General features: G+C 41.9%; 2 protein-coding genes across 13 annotated transcripts in view; one reads left to right on the forward strand and one right to left on the reverse strand.

Moving 5' to 3' along the window:
* Positions 1-8,751: 8,751 nt before the first annotated feature.
* Positions 8,752-10,124, reverse strand: ZNF830 (zinc finger protein 830). Its single transcript, XM_047708775.1, has one exon. The coding sequence runs from the start codon at positions 10,092-10,094 to the stop codon at positions 8,985-8,987; it is 1,110 nt and encodes a 369-aa protein (XP_047564731.1). The 5' UTR covers positions 10,095-10,124; the 3' UTR covers positions 8,752-8,984.
* Positions 10,125-10,181: 57 nt separating this feature from the next.
* The window catches only part of CCT6B (chaperonin containing TCP1 subunit 6B), a 34,090-nt gene continuing 26,614 nt past the window's right edge, over positions 10,182-17,657 (forward strand). For 7 of the 12 annotated variants that reach the window (XR_007123541.1, XR_007123542.1, XM_047708760.1 and 4 more), the window contains exons 1-4: positions 10,182-10,408; positions 11,984-12,047; positions 13,300-13,434; positions 16,689-16,862. Coding sequence is in view for 10 of the 12 variants with exons in the window: in XM_047708760.1 (XP_047564716.1) it covers positions 10,272-10,408; positions 11,984-12,047; positions 13,300-13,434; positions 16,689-16,862 (510 nt within the window). In the remaining 2 variants the exon portion in view is untranslated. The remainder of the gene's footprint in view (positions 10,409-11,983; positions 12,048-13,299; positions 13,435-16,688; positions 16,863-17,657) is intronic. The other 5 variants (XM_047708767.1, XM_047708764.1, XM_047708762.1 and 2 more) reach the window with 3 other exon arrangements.

A 17,657-nucleotide genomic window follows, 5' to 3' on the forward strand; every position in this document is an offset into this window, starting at 1 on the left:
CACAGAACTCAGGAGAACAGTTTAGTGACTGGATTACCTGTTAGTGAGAAAAGGATGGAACTCAGGATATGTGGGAAAGGGTGCCGAGCTTCCACGCCCTCTCTGGACTCACCACTCTCCCAACACCCCGACACGGTCACCAACCTGCAAGCTCTGCAAACCCCACCCTTTTGGGTTTTTATGGAGTTTGCCTCACATATGCATAGTTGACTAGATCTTTGGCCATTGGTGATTGAACTCAATCGGTAGCCCCCTAACCCCCTCCCTCCCAGAGGTGGGGGAGGGGGTGCTGACCTGAGCCAAGGCAGACGGTTAAAGACTGAGCCACCCAGGTGCCTCTGACAGGGAATTGTTTTGAATAACAGATGACACCTTTATCCCTCTCACCTCTCTTAGGAAATTCCAAGGGTTTTAGATCTATGCCAGAAATGGAGACAAAGGCCAAAATATTTATTCCTTATTATAAATCACAATATCGCAGTGATAGAGGTGGAGGGGCCTTAGAGAGTGCCCAGATAGCATAATACCCACAGATGGTAAAACTAAGACTTGGGGAGTAAACCGACTCAATAGAAAACATAAAGCTGGTGAATGGGAAAAGTCAGACCATAGACTTGACTCGCTCTCTTTCTGCTACCTATACCATAGTTTAGTGAATAATTGGGTCCCGCTCGATTTCTTATACCACTTACAATACAACCAGCTCATAGTTTTCTTGAATGTAAGGGTCTTGTCGTCAGTCATTTATTTAATAGTATTATTGGCCTGTACTAAAAGTATTTGCATGCACTGAATTCATTTAATCCTCTCAGTAATTCTAGAAGGTAGAAACTCTTACTCTCCCTGTAGTGGAGGAAACCAAGGGTAAAGTAGTTTACCTAACATCGTGTAGTTCTAGTTCAAGAGTAGAGGACCACAAGGCCTGGTCTAATTTGTTTCCCGGTTGCAGTGTCTGGGAACTGAAATCATTCTTCTTGATCCCACCAGCGACTACTAGAGAGTAAAATTGGTGAAATGGAGGAAGGTAGGGCAGTGTGGGCAGAGTCTGTTAACAAACCTCAGAAAACACTGCTTCTAGCCTACCCAAGGTCTCTGAACAGCACCGGGTTTCCGTAATATTGATCGTAAACTTCCCTGACCTTAATTCTTGGTATCCTGGGGGATGCTCTCCCGTTTTCCACATTTCACTATTAAATAACAGAATAGTGGGGCAGGAATCAAGTTCCATCTACTCTCTCTCTTTTTTTTTTTTTATTTGACAGAGATCACAAGTAGGCAGAGAGGCAGGCAGAGAGGGGGGAAGCAGGCTCCCCACTGAGCAGAGAGCCCGACTCAGGGCTCAATCCCAGGACCCTGGGATCATGACCTGAGCCGAAGGCAGAGGCTTAACCCACGGAGCCACCCAGGCACCCCTAGTTCCATCTAGTCTTATTAGTTAGCCATTGCTGAGTGACCTTGGAGAAGTCATTAGGTGGTTGAGATAACAGTTGTTTTACCTTTGGGGAGGGTGTTGAGACTTGAAAACTGACGTGAAGGTTGTGCACAAATGATACTCTCATATAAGGTAGTGTTAAATGATAATGATGCGGGGTAACACTGGGGAGTCTGGGATTGGTGCCTGGAGCAAGCTCCTTCACTTCTGCACATCAGTTTCCTTGTTTGCAAAACGAAGGTCTTATGTCACTTGCAGGGTTGTTCCGAGGATTAGAGACAGTGTATGTCAAACCCTCACACGGTGCCAGACATATGGTAGGAATCCAGTAAATGGTAGCTATTATTAATAATAATAACCTGACAACCTAGCTTGGTCGACCCTCTCTTATAACCACATTTGGCAGAAAAGCAAGCAAACAACACCCCCACACAACGAAAACAGCGATAACCACCGTCAACCACCCAATCAGAGTGGTCCCCTGAACTCCCCTAAGAGTGACCGCTGGCTCCCACGTGCATACGAAGCTGCCCAAATGCTGTTAGCGAAATGGAGGTACAGCCAGATGGAACTCCTTTCCTCCTCTGAGAGACTGGGAGTGATTTCCGTGAAGGATGGCTGAATGCAGTCTCACTCTGAAATAGCTTTGACTGCCAAGTGACAGGAGGAGAGAGCCAAATGAAATGGTGGTGGCAGAGAAAGAGGATGGAGGGCTGAGAGCAGCTGGGAAGCGATGTGTCCTCGCTGACTGTTTGATCTTACTCGGCTACTGAATCACTTTCTTCCCCCTTCCCTCCACTTCAGAGGCCTCTAGGCGGTCAGGGCTGCTCTCGTACTCGTGCTGACATATGGATATCCCTATTGCTTGTTTGGTGCCATGAGGACTTCTCATTAGCTGCTAAATGCCAAGGTGGCCTGTTACACCCCCAAGGCTGTTGTGGATACCTCCTTGCGCTGCTGCTCTCAGAACAGGTGAGAGCCTCCTGTGCCGGAGAAGGGAGACACAAGGGAGGAAAAGATTTCTCAGCCCCCTGATCCGATGAGTTGACTTTTGTTCTGGCTCCAACTTCCATGAGTTAGCTTGGCCTTTTACCAGTTTTCTTTCTTTCTTTCTTTCTTTTTTTTTTTTAAAGATTTTATTTATTCATTTGACAGACAGAGATCACAAGTAGGCAGAGAGGCAGGCAGAGAGAAACGGGGAAGCAGGCTACCTGCTGAGCAGGGAGCCCTATGCGGGGCTCAATTCCAGGACTCTGGGATCATGACCTGAGCAAGGCAGAGGCTTTAACACACTGAGCCACCCAGGTGCCCCAAACAAAAACAATCTTAACTTGTCATGCCTCTTGGTAATTAAAAGGACTTGGCCATGAAAGCCCACTACTGAATGGCGACAACTGATTTCAACATAGCGCAGTTATGCTCTCCTGCCTTTTCCATTCTCTTTAGGGGGATTCAGGGTCAGTCATTAGCTCACAAATAGTAAACATTTGAATTACCAAATGCTGAGCACCATGTGAGCTTAGTAAGGGCCTGGATTTTTTTTTTTCCCCCAAGTGTGATGGAAGCATGTGATGAAGGGTTTTTAGTGACAGTGACTTGATCTACATTTTTAAAAGATCACTCTACTTGTTGATAATGGATTGTGGCTAGGGTGTGTGTGAGGGGTGGCCAGGACTGGAGACAGAAAGAAGCAGAGAGATTCTGGGCGTATTTTGAGGGGGAGATGCCAGGACTTGGCTAATGCATTAGATTTGGGGGAATAAAGGGGAATGAAGGAAGACTCCCAGAGGGGTCAAGGGTAGAGATGTAATTTGAGAGTCATCAGTATATAGGTGATATTTAAACCCACAGGAATGGATGAACTCACTGAGGGAGGAACTGTAGATAGGAAATAGAATGCAGGAAAAAAAAAAGGAAAAAAGAAAATAGAATGCAGAATTTTGGGATTTTTTTTCCCTGTTCAAATTTAAAGCTTCTCAAGTAATTCCTTATATTATACAGGCTACTAGACTCTAAGAATTAAAAAGCAATCTAAAATGATCTATCTAGTCACCATTCCTACCCATATACTTACTCAAATCCCCCTACACAAACATCTAGCCAAGTAGTGCATCATTAACAGGAAACATATCATTTCATATGACCATGATCATTAGAAAGTGGCTTTTCGGGTTGCCTAGGTGGCTCATTTGTTAGGCATCTGCCTTCAGCTCAGGTCATGGTCCCAGGGTCCTGGGATCGAGCCCCGCATCAGGCTCTCTGCTCAGGAAGGAGCCTGCTTCCCTTTCTCTCTCTGCCTGCCTCTCTGCCTACTTGTGATCTCTGTCAAATAAATAAAGAAAATCTTTAAAAATGTTTAAAAGGTGGGCGCCTGGGTGGCTCAGTGGGTTAAAGCCTCTGCCTTTGGCTCAGGTCATGATCCAGGGGTCCTGGGATTGAGCCCCACATCAGGAGCTCTGCTCAGTGGGGAGCATGCTTCCCCCCTCTCTCACTCTCTGCCTGCCTCTCTGCCTACTTGTGATCTCTGTCAAATAAACAAATAAAATCTTTAAAAAAAATGTTTAAAAGGTGAGATGCCATGTCTCAGCAACATTAAAAATTTGGAGTTAAAGAAACCTCAAGAAAATCACCTGCTCTACCTTAGTTTCAAAGAGGGAATTAAGGGACATTACATTATTAGACTAAAATCAAGTTAGCATGCGGCAGGGGAAGTCCATCTTACTCAACTTAGACGGGTTTATTGGGATGTAATCCCATGGGAAGTCCCAATAAACCAGTCGTAAGTTGAAAATGCATCTAACATAACCAACCCACCAAATCATAGTTCAGCCTAGTCTACCTTCAACGTGCTCTGAACACTTAACGTTAGCCTACCCTTGGGCAAAAATCTAACAGAGGCCTATTTTATAATGAAGTGTTGAATGTCCCATATAGTTTATTGAATACTTCACTCAAAGTGAAGGTCAGAATAGCTGTGTGGGTACAGAATGGCTGTCAGTGTATCAGTTGTTTAAACTTGTGATCATGTGGCTGACTGGGAGCTATGGCTCATGGCCGGTGCCCAGCATCACGAGAGAATGTCATACAAGCTACCGCTAGCCCAAGAAAAAATTCAAATTCAGAACTTAAGGGGCACCTTGGTGGCTCAGTTGTTAAGCTTCTGCCTTTGGCTCAGGTCATGATCCTAGGGTCCTGGGATCGAGCCCCGCATTGGGCTCCCTGCTCAGAGAAGAGCCTGCTTCTTCTCCCTGCTTGTGTTCCCTCTTTCAGTGTCTCTGTCAAATAAATAAAATCTTAAAAAATTCAGAATTCAAAATTTGATGGACAGTTTCTACCGAATGTGTATCACTTTCCCACCATTGTAAAGTCAAAAAATCTTTAAGTAGAACCATTTTAAGTGGGGGACCATCTATAGTAGACATACTTGTATTACACTTCAGTTTATAAACCGCTTTTACACACGTGTCATGTGACCTAAGATTAAAAAAAAGATTTAATTAATTAAAGATTTTACTTATTTATTTGACAGACAGAGATCACAAGCAGGCAGAGAGGGGGAAGCAGGCTCCCCGCTGAGCAGAGAGTCTGATGTGGGGCTCGATCCCAGGATCATGACCTGAGTCGAAGGCAGAGGCTTTAACCCACTGAGCCACCCAGGCACCTGCCCCTAAAGATTTTGTTTATTTACTTGACAGACAGAGATCACAAGTAGGCAGAGATGCAGGCAGATAGAGAGGGGGAAGCAGGCTCCCTGCCGAGCAGAAAGCCCGATGTGGGGCTTGATCCGAGGACCCTGGGATCATGACCTGAGCCGAAGGCAGATGCCTTAACCCACTGGGCCACCCAGGTGCCCCATTTTTTTTTTTTAAGATTTTATTTATTTGAGAGAGAGAGAGAGGTGGGGGGAGGGTGCAGAGAGCACAGCATAAGAGTGACAGGGAGAAGCAGGTTCCCTGCCAAGCAAGGAGCCCGATGTGGGACTCGATCCCAAGACCCTGGGATCATGATCTGAGCCGAAGGCAGACACTTAAAGACTAAGCCCCCCAGGCGCCCCCTACATTATCATCACTTGGTAGTAGGGTGCACTAAGGTTAAGAGATTGACTTCCCCGAGATCACTAACCATTAAAATGTAGAGTGGGAACTTGAACCCATGTCTTCTCTTTTCTCTTGCCAATTTCCCTGTTCTTCCTCTTGCTCCATGCTAATCTAGTGACTGTTTATACTAAAGATTTTAGGCCCAAGTTAATTTTTCTCCTGGAATTTTAATTCCACAGCCTCCTGTTTCCTGGTGTGTAAAAAGCAGTCATTACTATCTTCATTAAAGGAAATACAAATATGAAAACATTTTCTAAGTTGTAAGCCACTGGGCAAATTTATATTTCAAGGCTAGTTCAGCATTTTCTCCCCCTCCAGCTAGGGGAGCTACATTAAATTGTAAGTGAATGGGTGAGAGGATTACCTTTCTAGCATTTACAGTAACTCTAATACATTGTTGGCTAAATGAAGGGGTTCTCTAAAAAGAAAAGACTGGAAGAAATCCATGGGACTAAGTCTTAGAATTTGGGAATGTTGGTGGATTCACAGCCTAATGGTGAAAACTATCTGACCCAGCTTAGAGGTATAAAGGAGCTCTCCATTGTGTGGATGATCAGGAAGTTCTCACTAACCCCTGTAGCTGTTTACATTGATTGAAGATCCAGCAAGAATTTCCTTGATTTTGTTTGAGGCCTCACCATTCATTCTCTGGGATACAGAGCATTGGGAACAGAGCTTTCTGTCCCTCCTAAAAACCCAGGGCTGTTTATACGTATAGTAACATATCTGGCATTCCTTAAACTCTTTGTGTTACAATTAAGGACCCAACAACCTCAAGGGTACTCAATTGTTAAAGTTCCAACTTCTTAGAGCATGGCGTTCAAGACCTTCTACAACAGTTCATAATCTATCTTTCTAATCATAACTTCCACTGTTGTCAGGAATAAAACTTCTGCTCTAAACTGGCCTGCTCACTACCTCCTGTGTGTTTTAATTTTCCTCCTGCACAACTTTCTCTTTAAGTCTGCACTGTCCTTTATTGTAAGCCACATATGGCTAGTACTTGAACTGTAGCCAGTCCAAATTGAGATGTGCTATGTCAGATACACCCAGATTTCAGAAATCTAGAACCCGATATAAAATATCTCATTAATGATATTTAAATATTGATTATATATTAAAAAGTGAATATTTTGGATATATTGGATAAAATAAATTACATCATAGCGAATTTCATATTTTTTTACTTTTTCATGTGGCTTCTGGGAAAAGAAAATATACATGAGGCTTGCATTGTATTTTTTTAAAATGGACCGTTCTCTGCTAGATCGTTGGCCTATCCTCTTAAGCCAATGTAAAACAAGGCCTACTACTCAAGCCCACCTTTGCATTTTCTCATTCTAAAATAATAAAGGAATGGATGATAGAAAAATGTGAGTACATGTGAGTTTATACATTTAAGGTAGGTAAATCTGCTACCATACTGAAACTTCTATTACCAGTCAGCTGACAGCTCAAGAAAAGACTTTCTTTCAAAGACCACAAGATAGTCAATATGCTCAATACATGTTAGATAACTTCTTTAGGGACCCACGCTAAAAACTCCCAAGCCCTTGAATTTCATCTTTATCCCTCCTGTTTTTCTTCTATATCTAGTCACTAAAATATTGGCCTTTTCTGTGAAAATTTTTCAACTTCATTCCTTTACTCTCAGTCCATAACTAATAAAAATCTTGCTCACCTTGCTTTTATTTATTTTTTTAAAAGATTTTATTTATTTATTTGACAGAGAGAGATCACAAGTAGGCAGAGAGGCAGGCAGAGAGAGAGAGAGAGAGAAGCAGGCTCCCCGCTGAGCAGAGAGCGCGATGCGGGACTCGATCCCAGGACCCTGAGATCATGACCCGAGCCGAAGGCAGCGGCTTAATCCACTGAGCCACCCAGGTGCCCTCACCTTGCTTTTAAAATCAGTTTCCAAGTAGTCTCCCAGCTTATTTCTCCCCAGCCACATTCATTTTATAAACTGCAACTAAAATCATCTTCCATAATCTTTTTTGCAAATACAATTTTTTGCTCTAAAACTTCCACTTTTCCTACATTGCCGACAGAGAGAATTCCTTCATTTAGCATCCAAGCGAGGTTTTTTCATACCTTATATCTTGATGCTATTCTCCATAAAACCTGGACTTTAGAGCAACTAGACTTGGTTTAGGTAAAGCACTTAGAACCACACCTGTCATGTATTGTAAAAGCTGTATGTTTTAGCTATTATTATTGCTACTGACTTTCATTTGAGTATACTGTATGCATTTCTACTGCTGGAACACTGTTAGTTCCATTTTCATTTGAATACCTCTATCAATAAAGGGAAAAGGAGTGATTTAAACAATCAGTGATAGGAACAAGCTAATTGTTACTCCTTGAGAAAACAACTTATCCTCCCAACAATGGACAGAAACTCTGAACCCTAACTTACTACAAAATGTAATAAAATTTAACACTGGATGAAATCTAAATAGAAGGTAGTGTTTCTTTCATACAATAGATGGCAAATTATGGCATACGGTATTTCAAAAAAACAAAGCCTGAAAAAATATAAATGGGTTCTGGATTCAGGGCCACATTGCTTTCCAACTTTGGTGTATATTAGAATAACCTGGGAAGATTTCAAACTGAACAGATGCCTGGGCCCCACTCCAGATTTACTGAAATCTTTAACCTTAGGGCTTGGGCACACAGTTTTTTAAAAGCTCCAAGGTGATTCATATGCATGTTTTCAAAAGCTTGGTGGGTGTTTTCCATGTGCACCTCATCCAAGAATCATTGGTTTAATCAAGAGAAACATTTGGGAGATCAATCGATCTATCCATTCTCCTAGTGCATGTTTTTGAAACTGAGCAGACTACTCAGAGAACTGATTTACCCCGAATGACTTACGAATAGTATTTCAAATTACGAGTTTCGAATTACGAATTCAGTTTCGAATTACGAATTCGTATTACGAAGAAGAGTGTTTGCGAATAGTATTCATAAAAACAAAACAACCTCCCCTCCCCCACCTTCCTGAAAAACACTCTGGAGTTCATTTAGGGGATTAGAAAAGAAAAAGCCACATGTGTCCCAAATACCACACTTGGTATTCATCTAAAAGCTTGTCTGTTGGCTTGGCTTCTACTTTTTCATAAATTTCAAAACAGAATTACTTAAGTAAATATATATTTAACTATGTATAATACTTACAGCTTACAGATTTGACAATTCAAAATTATACACTTAAGTAAATGTGTGAAAAAAGTTGACATTTTAGTATATAGTACACCAAAAATTTCAAAAACAACTTTACCTCAAAAATATTTTACACCAATTTTCAAAAGTGCTATCTTCACAGGTTCATTGTATCTCAACAACCCAGTTAGGTTATCAAATCTCGAGGCATGAAGTAACCAGTATCCTATCCAGAGACAGCACTTTTGGTACTGTTGCTGAGGGTATGAAAGTCCTGGGTCTTTGAAACCCTATAACAAAGCCCCCTTTACCCTCCAATCCTGAGACAACAAATCTTGTAATTCTCCCTCATCATCGCTGTCAACATTCTCCTCTTCCTTTTTCTGAAGTTCTTTTATAGTCAGAACCTCTTTAAGCTTATTTTTTATTTCATCCTGGCGATTCCGAAGCTTTTCCACCCGACGGTAACATTCTATCTGCTCATCGATCTCCCCAATTTGCCGGTCCAACCGTCCCTCCTCATCCTCTTCAGCAACTATAGCTTCGGAAATAGTATTGACCTGTCTCATGGCCTTTTGAAATTCGTCCCACTCTTTGTCCATCTGATCCTTTGGGGCATCAACCTTTCGTACCCTAGCATCTATCTCAGGGTCGTCAAAAAAGCCTTCCGGTAATGCTTCCGCTGTGTTTTCTCGCCTTTCCACGACTTTTTCATGTATTTCTGCCTTCTCAATTGACCCCGAATGAGGAATTAAAGGGGCCTTGGGAGGATTTGTATCCGAGAAACCGCTTGGCAGCATACTTGTTGCCTCTCTCGAGGAGGAAAGCGAGGATTCCTTGCCCTGTGAGTCGGGCGGCTGCTTGCTGGTGTCCCCTCTTTTCCCATCTCCTCCCTCTTCCTCCTCCTCCTCTTCCTCATCTTCATAATCAGGGAGTAAACCGAGTCCCGAGGCCTTACTGAGGGTCGCTCTGGCCGAGTCCTTCCCTGCTCTGTCAGAGTTGGTGGGCAAAGCGGATGTGGAGGGCTGTACCTGAGGCAGCGGGGAGGCCTTGGGTCTTTTGGCATCTTGGCCATCCGCATCCGGCACCTTCCTCTTGGCTGACGGGGGCACGGCGCTGGAGGACGGACCCTGGGTGGTTTCCTTCGCGCCTTTGAGCTCGGCAACTTTCTCACGGTGCTGCTTTCCCAGGACGTGAGTCTGCCACAGGAGCTCGCTCTTCACCGGGGTGTTACACAGGGCACAGCTCAGCTGCCCCAAACGGTTGTACTTCGCAAATGGAGATTCTATGCGTTTTCGATTGGTGCTCAGACGCTGCTTCTCCTTCATCAAGCGCCGCAGTTCGTCCTGATTCACCACTCGCTTCCCCGCCGGAGGGCGAGCTGAGGCGGAGGACGCCATTTCGGCGTCGGGACCCCAGGCGACTCTGGCTTCCGTGCGGGCGAGGTCTGGTAACGTCATTTCCTGTCTCGGCGAGGATTGGCTGAGGCTGCGGAAGGCGGGCGGCGGCGCCGGGATTTCTCTCGAGATCCGGGCTGAGGCTGTTTTTAGTTGCCCGGCCGCACGCTGGACCCTGCTATGGCTGCGATAAAGGCGGTAAACTGCAAGGCAGAGGTGGCGCGGGCCCAGGCGGCCTTGGCTGTCAATATATGTGCCGCCCGAGGGCTGCAGGATGTGCTGCGTACCAACTTGGGGCCTAAGGGCACCATGAAAATGTGAGATGGCCCGGCGGTTGGAACGGCGGTTAGGGCTTGGGGTTTGTTGGGTGTCGCGGCGCGCTCTGAGGCAGACGTTCCGCGAAGAACCTAGAGCGACGGGATACCTTCGTTGTCATTCCTGTACGGAGGTCACCCCTGGCCCGGGGCGGGAGGACAGCCTCCCGAGGAAAGGGCCCCGAGTGAAGCTTGTACACCCTCACTCCTTCACTTGTGTTAAAGTTCATGTGCAGTTGCAAGTCAGTTCATCTCGTGTGTCTTGAGAAGCATGAGCCATTTAACTCTCCTGCTCTTTGGGACTACATGCCCTTAGTTTGGTTTTTTTTCGGCCCCATGTTGTAGTGGTAAGGGCACCCAGGTCTTGGAGCCCGGCAGGCATGGGTTCAAATCCAAGTTCCCTTCTAGCTGTGCATCGTTAGGCAAGTTACTTGCACACTCTGTGCCTACGCTTCTTCCTTTTTATTTACCCCTTCGGCGTATATTTACTTAGCATCACTATTTTTTTTTTTTTTTTTAGAAGAGTGAGGAAAAGAACGCTAAAATGTCTAAGAGGAGGAGTACATTCTAAGAGGAATGAACAGAATTAACGGTAGAAGAAGGCGCTTGTATGCTATTTGGGTGCTGGGAAAATAGAAATGGTGAAGATGATTATATGGAGGAAAGGGACTAATTACTGATGGGAGTAGAGAGAAGGAGAAGGCTCTCAGATAACAGGTTTTTGATCAGAGTCTTGAAAGGTAAGTTAGAGTTCACCAGTGGAGAAGGGAGTAAAAAGGCCTTCTGTAGTAACTTCAGGAACAAGAAAGCCCACTGGTGTAAATCCAACAGAAATAAAAACAAGCATGCTGTATTAAGGGAACCACAAGATTTTCCCACAAGATCTCATTTGGTAGATGCAGCAGGAATAGTAGACATAAGCCAGACTGGGAAAGGTGAACAACATCATCCTTGCTAAATAATCCGGATTTTACCTTGAAGGTGATGGGGAAGATAAAAACTCATGGAAAGATTTTTGATCAGGTAGCTAATTGCGTCACACTACTTTTTAGAAATAAATGTAGTGTGTGGGGTAGATTCAAATTCAGAGATACCAGGATGCTGTCTAAGTAGTCCAGGCTAGAGATGTTGATGACAGTGGACACGGAGAGGAGGGACTAGATGGAAGAAATACTTAGGTTGTGGAATTATCAGAACTTGATGATCTAATAAATGTGAGGGAAGAAACTAGGTTGAGTGAATGAATGGTACATTGTACCAAAATAAAAAACCTGCAGGAAATTTATAGTTTTGTTGTTTACAGGCTTCCAAGTATTCTTTGACCAAACTTCTGTTCACAACTCATCAGTTCCTCTTAAACTTGTAAATGCTCCATTTGGAATGAAATCATCATAGTGGTCCATATGGGAAGTGATTCTGTAGGCTGCACATGGTGGTGATTACCATGGTGTTGCTCCATGGCACTTGGAAGTTTTGAAGCTCAGTTCCTTATACTAAGGATGGTGAGTGGCAAGAACTGAGAATGTCTTGCTTAACCCTTGCCATATGAGGTTAATAATATCACTGTTTTCTGAACAGGCTTGTTTCTGGCGCAGGTGACATCAAACTCACCAAAGATGGCAATGTGCTGCTCCATGAGATGGTGAGCTGATATTGCTGACTTCAATAAATCTTAACAAGCCTAGAACATAGTACAGATTGCATATATATATATATTCCTCTCTCGCTATATCTCTCTCTGTCAAATAAATAAATAAATAAATATATATATATTTATTTATTTATTTGACAGAGAGAGATATAGCGAGAGAGGAAACACAAACTGGGCGAGTTGGGAGAGGGAGAAGCCGGCTTCCTGCTGAGCAGGGAGCCTGATGCAGGGCTTGATCCCAGGATTCTGGGATCATTACCTGAGCCAAAGGCAGATGCTTAAAGACCGAGCCACCCAGGCACCCCTTTATTTATTTTTTAAAAGATTTTATCCACTTTTTTTTAAATATTTTTTTTATTTTTATTTTTATTTTTTTAAAGATTTCATTCATTTATTTATTTGACAGAGAGAGATTACAAGCAGTCAGAGAGGCAGGCAGAGAGAGAGGAGGAAGCAGGCTCCCTGCTCGATCCCAGGACCCTGAGACCACGACCCGAGCCGAAGGCATCGGCTTAACCCACTGAGCCACCCAGGCGCCCCATCCACTTTTTTTTTTTTTTAAAGATTTTATCCACTTATTTGAGAGAGAGAGAGTGAGAGCAGCTAAGCTGAGGGAGGGGCAGAGAGAGAAGCAGGCTCCCCTTCTGAGCAAGGAATCCGATGTGTGACTCGATATGTGACAGGATGCTGGGATCATGACCTTGAGCCTAAAGCAGGTGCTCAACTGACTGAGTCACCCAGGCAGCCCCAAACTGTGATGTTTAAACCAAAGCTGTCAGTTAAATACTGCAGTTAGTAATACTTGTTGGATTAGACCTTAATAAAAGATGGTTTTGATTGTTTTGAAATCTTTATAAAGTCCAAGTAATAGCTTAGGGATACTTCCAAATTAGTTACATCTTTTAAAGGCACTGAATTGTGTTCTTTGTAATATGAAAATATAAAAAAAAAATCCTTTGCTATTTTAGTAAATATATTCATCTTAGAGATTGAAGAATTTGATCTTATTTTGGAAACGTCATTGCATTCAAAGCAAAGCCTTGTACAAAATGTTCAAACCTCATTAGTTCTCAATTTAAAAAATTTGGTAATGACATTTATTAAGTATTGATAATAAGAATTTGTGAACTTGTAGAATGAAGCTTATTTCTTAATTTTATTATTGGTCTTTAGGTTATCTAGTTTTCATTGGACTATTTTTTTTTTAATCTCATTCTCTTAATTTGTTGCTTACTTTTTCCAGCAAATTCAACACCCAACAGCTTCCCTGATAGCAAAGGTAGCAACAGCCCAGGATGACATTACAGGAGATGGTACTACTTCCAATGTTCTAATTATTGGAGAGTTACTAAAACAAGCTGATCTTTACATTTCTGAGGTATTAGCATTTTACAGAATTCACATTCATGTGATATTTTATTTTGAATGAGGAATTGTTTTCACTAGTAAAATGTTTTAATTTTAGAGGGCAAAAGTAATTTTTATCAAGATACTTTTGGACAATTATAAATGGAAATAATCATGCATTTTTTTTTCAAAATAATGCCTTTCATTGGAATTATATCCCACTTTTTAAAATGAAGTATTTAAGATAGATAAGAAGGTAAAAAATTAGCCATCTACCCATGAATAATGGCCTAAAAAAGAAAACATCACTGATAAAGTTGAAGCCAAATTATGCACCTTTAAAAAAAAATAACTGGAGAAAAATAATTGAAGGTTTTCACATTGTGAATTTACCTATCTTTCTAGTTTTATTTTCCTTATAAACCGTCTACTCTAGCGAGACTCCTCCATGCTACTCCCCAGCCTTTAAAATCACTATAACACATTTCTACCTCAGTGCTTTGTTCAATCTGTATTCTTTTCTTGGCATTACTTATCTGTCTTCTCTGATTAAGTGTTTAAAAGTTTCCATTCTTTCAAGGTCCATTTCAACAAAGCATTACTTGGTCAAAGTGCTAGAATTATTACTTCTTTGCATTTACTTAGAATTGGGAATTGTCTAATAATTCAGTACCTGCAACGTACCTCTTTTAGGATTCTTTGGCTTTAAGCAGTAGAAATTTGACTAAAAATGATTTAAACAATAAATTATCTCCCATGACAGAACATCCAAGGTAGTTGATTAAAAAATTCTATTAGTCATCAAGTACTCTGGTTCTTTCTGTCTCTTAGTGCCTCCATTTACAATGCTGTTTCATGATAAAGCTTATTTCCATCCTGATTATAAGACTGTCAGAGGAAATTAGGAATACCTGCTTCCTTTAGTAACACTTAGCAGGAGAGCACAAGAAAGAACCATTTGCCCAATTATGGAATATAAGTCCTTTCTTTTTCCTTTTTTTAAAAAGATTTTATTTATTTGACAGAGATCACAAGTAGGCAGAGAGGCAGGCAGAGAGAGAGAGGAGGAAGCAGGCTCCCAGCGGAGCAGAGAGCCCGATGCAGGGCTCTATCCCAGGACCCCGAGATCATGACCTGAGCCGAAGGCAGAGGCCTAACCCACTGAGCCACCCAGGTGCCCCTATAAGTCCTTTTAAAAAAAAAATTTATTCATTTGACACAGATCACAAGTAGGCAGAGCAGCAGGCAGAGACAGTAGGGGAAGCAGGCTCCCCACTGAGCAGAGAGCCCAATGCGGGGCTCGATCCCAGGATCCCAAGATCATCGACCTGGGCCGAAGGCAGAGGCTTAACGCACTGAGCCACCCAGGTGCCCCAAGTCCTTTCTTTATATGATTGGGTCAACTTTGATCTGTGTCCATCCTGTTGGAATTGACTTAATCTAATCAAGATCTACCCTTTGAGCTATCTAGAGAGGGTAGCTTCCTCTGAAGACTGGAGGAAGGGATAACCTAAACAAAATGAGGGTTTTGTTAAGGAGGAAGAAGTTTAAGAAAGGGGAGATGCTGACAGACACTGATGTAATTATAAATCTGTGGCAGTATAGTGATAGAACTAGGCACAAAATATGATAGAAACACTGAGGAGGGAGGGATATCCTAAACTAGCCTGAATTAGGAAGCACTTCCTGGAGGAAGTAATAAGACCTGGGTTAAATCTTCAGGATGAGAGGGAGTGAGCCAGAGGAAAGACTGAGGGGTAAGGAGAATGACATTCCAGGCAGAAGGAACAACACGAGCAGAGGCACAGAGAGGAGAAGCAATGTGGTATGTGTGTAAAGCCACAAACACTATGGTATTGGCAAAGTTTAAAGTGATAAGGGTAGGGGCTCCTGGGTGGCTCAGTTGGTCATCCGGCTCCCTGCTCTGCGGGGAGCCTGCTTCTCCCTCTCTCTCTGCCCCTGTCATGTGTGTTCTCTCTCAAATAAATAAATACAGTTAAAAAAATAAAGTGATACGGACAGTAATGAAAGCCTGGAGAAGTAGGTGGGAGCCAGATCACAGAGGGCATGTAGTATGCTAACCAAGAAGAATGTTCATGTTTATGTGTTAATGACTGATGCAGTCAGATTGGCATTTTAAAAATTTGGGTGACAATTTTAAGGGAGACAATACTGGAAGATCATATTAGTCTAGGCGAGAAGGTGTGAGATCCTAGACTGAGGTAATGTTTTGAAAGTGGTTCATAATCATGCTCTAGAGTCAGGCTCTGCAAGTTTAAAAGATTTTATTTATTTATTTGACAGAGATCACAAGTAGGCAGACAGGCAGGCAGAGAGAGAGAGAGAGAGAGAGGAGGAAGCAGGCTCCCCGCTGAGCAGAGAGCCCGATGCGGGGCTCAATCCCAGGACCCTGGGACCATGACCTGAGCCGAAGGCAGAGGCTTTAACTCACTGAGCCACCCAGGTGCCCCTTTAGTGTATATTTCTTAAAACCAGGATATTCTCTTATATAATCACAGAATAGTGATCAAAAACAGGAAATTAATATTAACATTGACACACTGATACAGTAGTATAATCTACAGATTTTATTCCAGTTTTATCATCTGTCGCAACAGTGTCCTTTATAGCAGAAAAATATCTGGGCTCATCCATTGCATTCAGTTGTCATATCCCTTTGGTTTCCTTTAAATTGGAATAATCCTGAGCTGTGTTTTGTGTTTTACATTGCTACTTTTAGAATATAGACCAGTTATTTTGCAGAAAGTCCTCAATTTGGATTTGACTATTTTATTGTAATTAGACTCTGGTTACAAACTTTTGGCATGAATACCATGGACATGCTTTAGTATTCTTAATGCATCGTATCAGGAGGCACGTGATGCCTATTTGTCCCATTACTGTGATGTTAACATTTGGTGAAGGTGATGTCTGTCTGTACATTTCTCCAAATCAGTGCTGGTTCTTTTCCTCCACATTAAAAGGAGCCTCTCTTTTCTTTTGTGCCCATACAGAAAAGTACCACATGGCAACGTTCCAATATTTGGAAATAAAGAGGACTTTTGTAGTTTTTTGTACTGGACTTACAATTTTTCTCTAAGTCTGAGATTATTTTCAATATGAAGCACTGAAAAATTACTTTTATAAATTATATACATACCCATATTAATGGCATTGATGTGGGTAATATTACTTTTTCTGGATATACCTGTTAATAAGGGAAGATGGTTACTTTTACTTTGGATGACTGACTTTATAATTTTTAGTTTTATGTTGATGTAATAGGGCCTGCACCCTAGAATAATAGCTGAAGGATTTGAGGCTGCTAAGATAAAAGCACTTGAAGTTTTGGAAGAAGTTAAAATTAACAAAGAGATGAAAAGAGAAATCCTCTTAGATGTAGCTAGAACATCTCTGCAAACTAAAGTTCATGCTGAATTGGCTGATGTGCTAATAGAGGTATGTGACTAAACTTGCTTTCAGAATGAGTATAGACTAATGTGCGATGGTATTTTATTCTATAAGATAATCAACCACTGCATATGGTTCTTTTGCACGTGAAATGAAATATGGAAGACAAACATTTATAGACCTACCTAGAGACTAGACTTGATTGGTCAGAACAGTATGTGAAATTTTTCAAAAGTGTCATAACAAGCCTTTAAATTACCATGAACGTTACTGCCTGTGGATTACCACAGTGGCTGCCTGCGGATCGTCCCTTGTGGGTGCCATTGGGGTGACGTACTGGTCTCTTAAACTCAGAGGTCCATATTTATTATGTGAGGAGACACAAAGGGAATTGGTTAAGCTTACCACTTTAATGAACCATGATTAATAGATAGATAATATCAATAGATAAATATTATTCTATAGATAGTTAGGTAATAGATAATATTCACATCTGGGAAATGCATATTTGTTTTGTTTACTTCAAAGGTAAAATATATGTAATATAAAGACAAGACTGGGTATTTTGGGAAGACTTATATCAGGTGGCTATAGTTTGATATCATCATTGTTTCTCAGCTTTGTATTTTTTGAAACTTGAATATATTGCTTCATCAGGAATGATGAATTCATAACCCAAATCACAAGACATTGATATATAAATCAGAATGCTTTCTTGCTAATTTACTTTGAGAGATATAAATGACAAATAGACTGGAACCAATAGGAAAACCTACTTGGAAAATGAGATTAAGATCAGACAATTTCTTGCTCAACAGAGTTCAAATAAAGACTGCAGTTGGA

The sequence above is a fragment of the Lutra lutra genome, chromosome 16 (assembly GCF_902655055.1).
Source record: "Lutra lutra chromosome 16, mLutLut1.2, whole genome shotgun sequence".
Lineage (NCBI taxonomy): Eukaryota > Metazoa > Chordata > Mammalia > Carnivora > Mustelidae > Lutra > Lutra lutra.

Coding starts and splice junctions, on each gene's coding strand:
- ZNF830 (XM_047708775.1), bottom strand. CDS start 10,094: ATGGCGTCCTCCGCCTCAGCTCGCCCTCCGGCGGGGAAGCGAGTGGTG.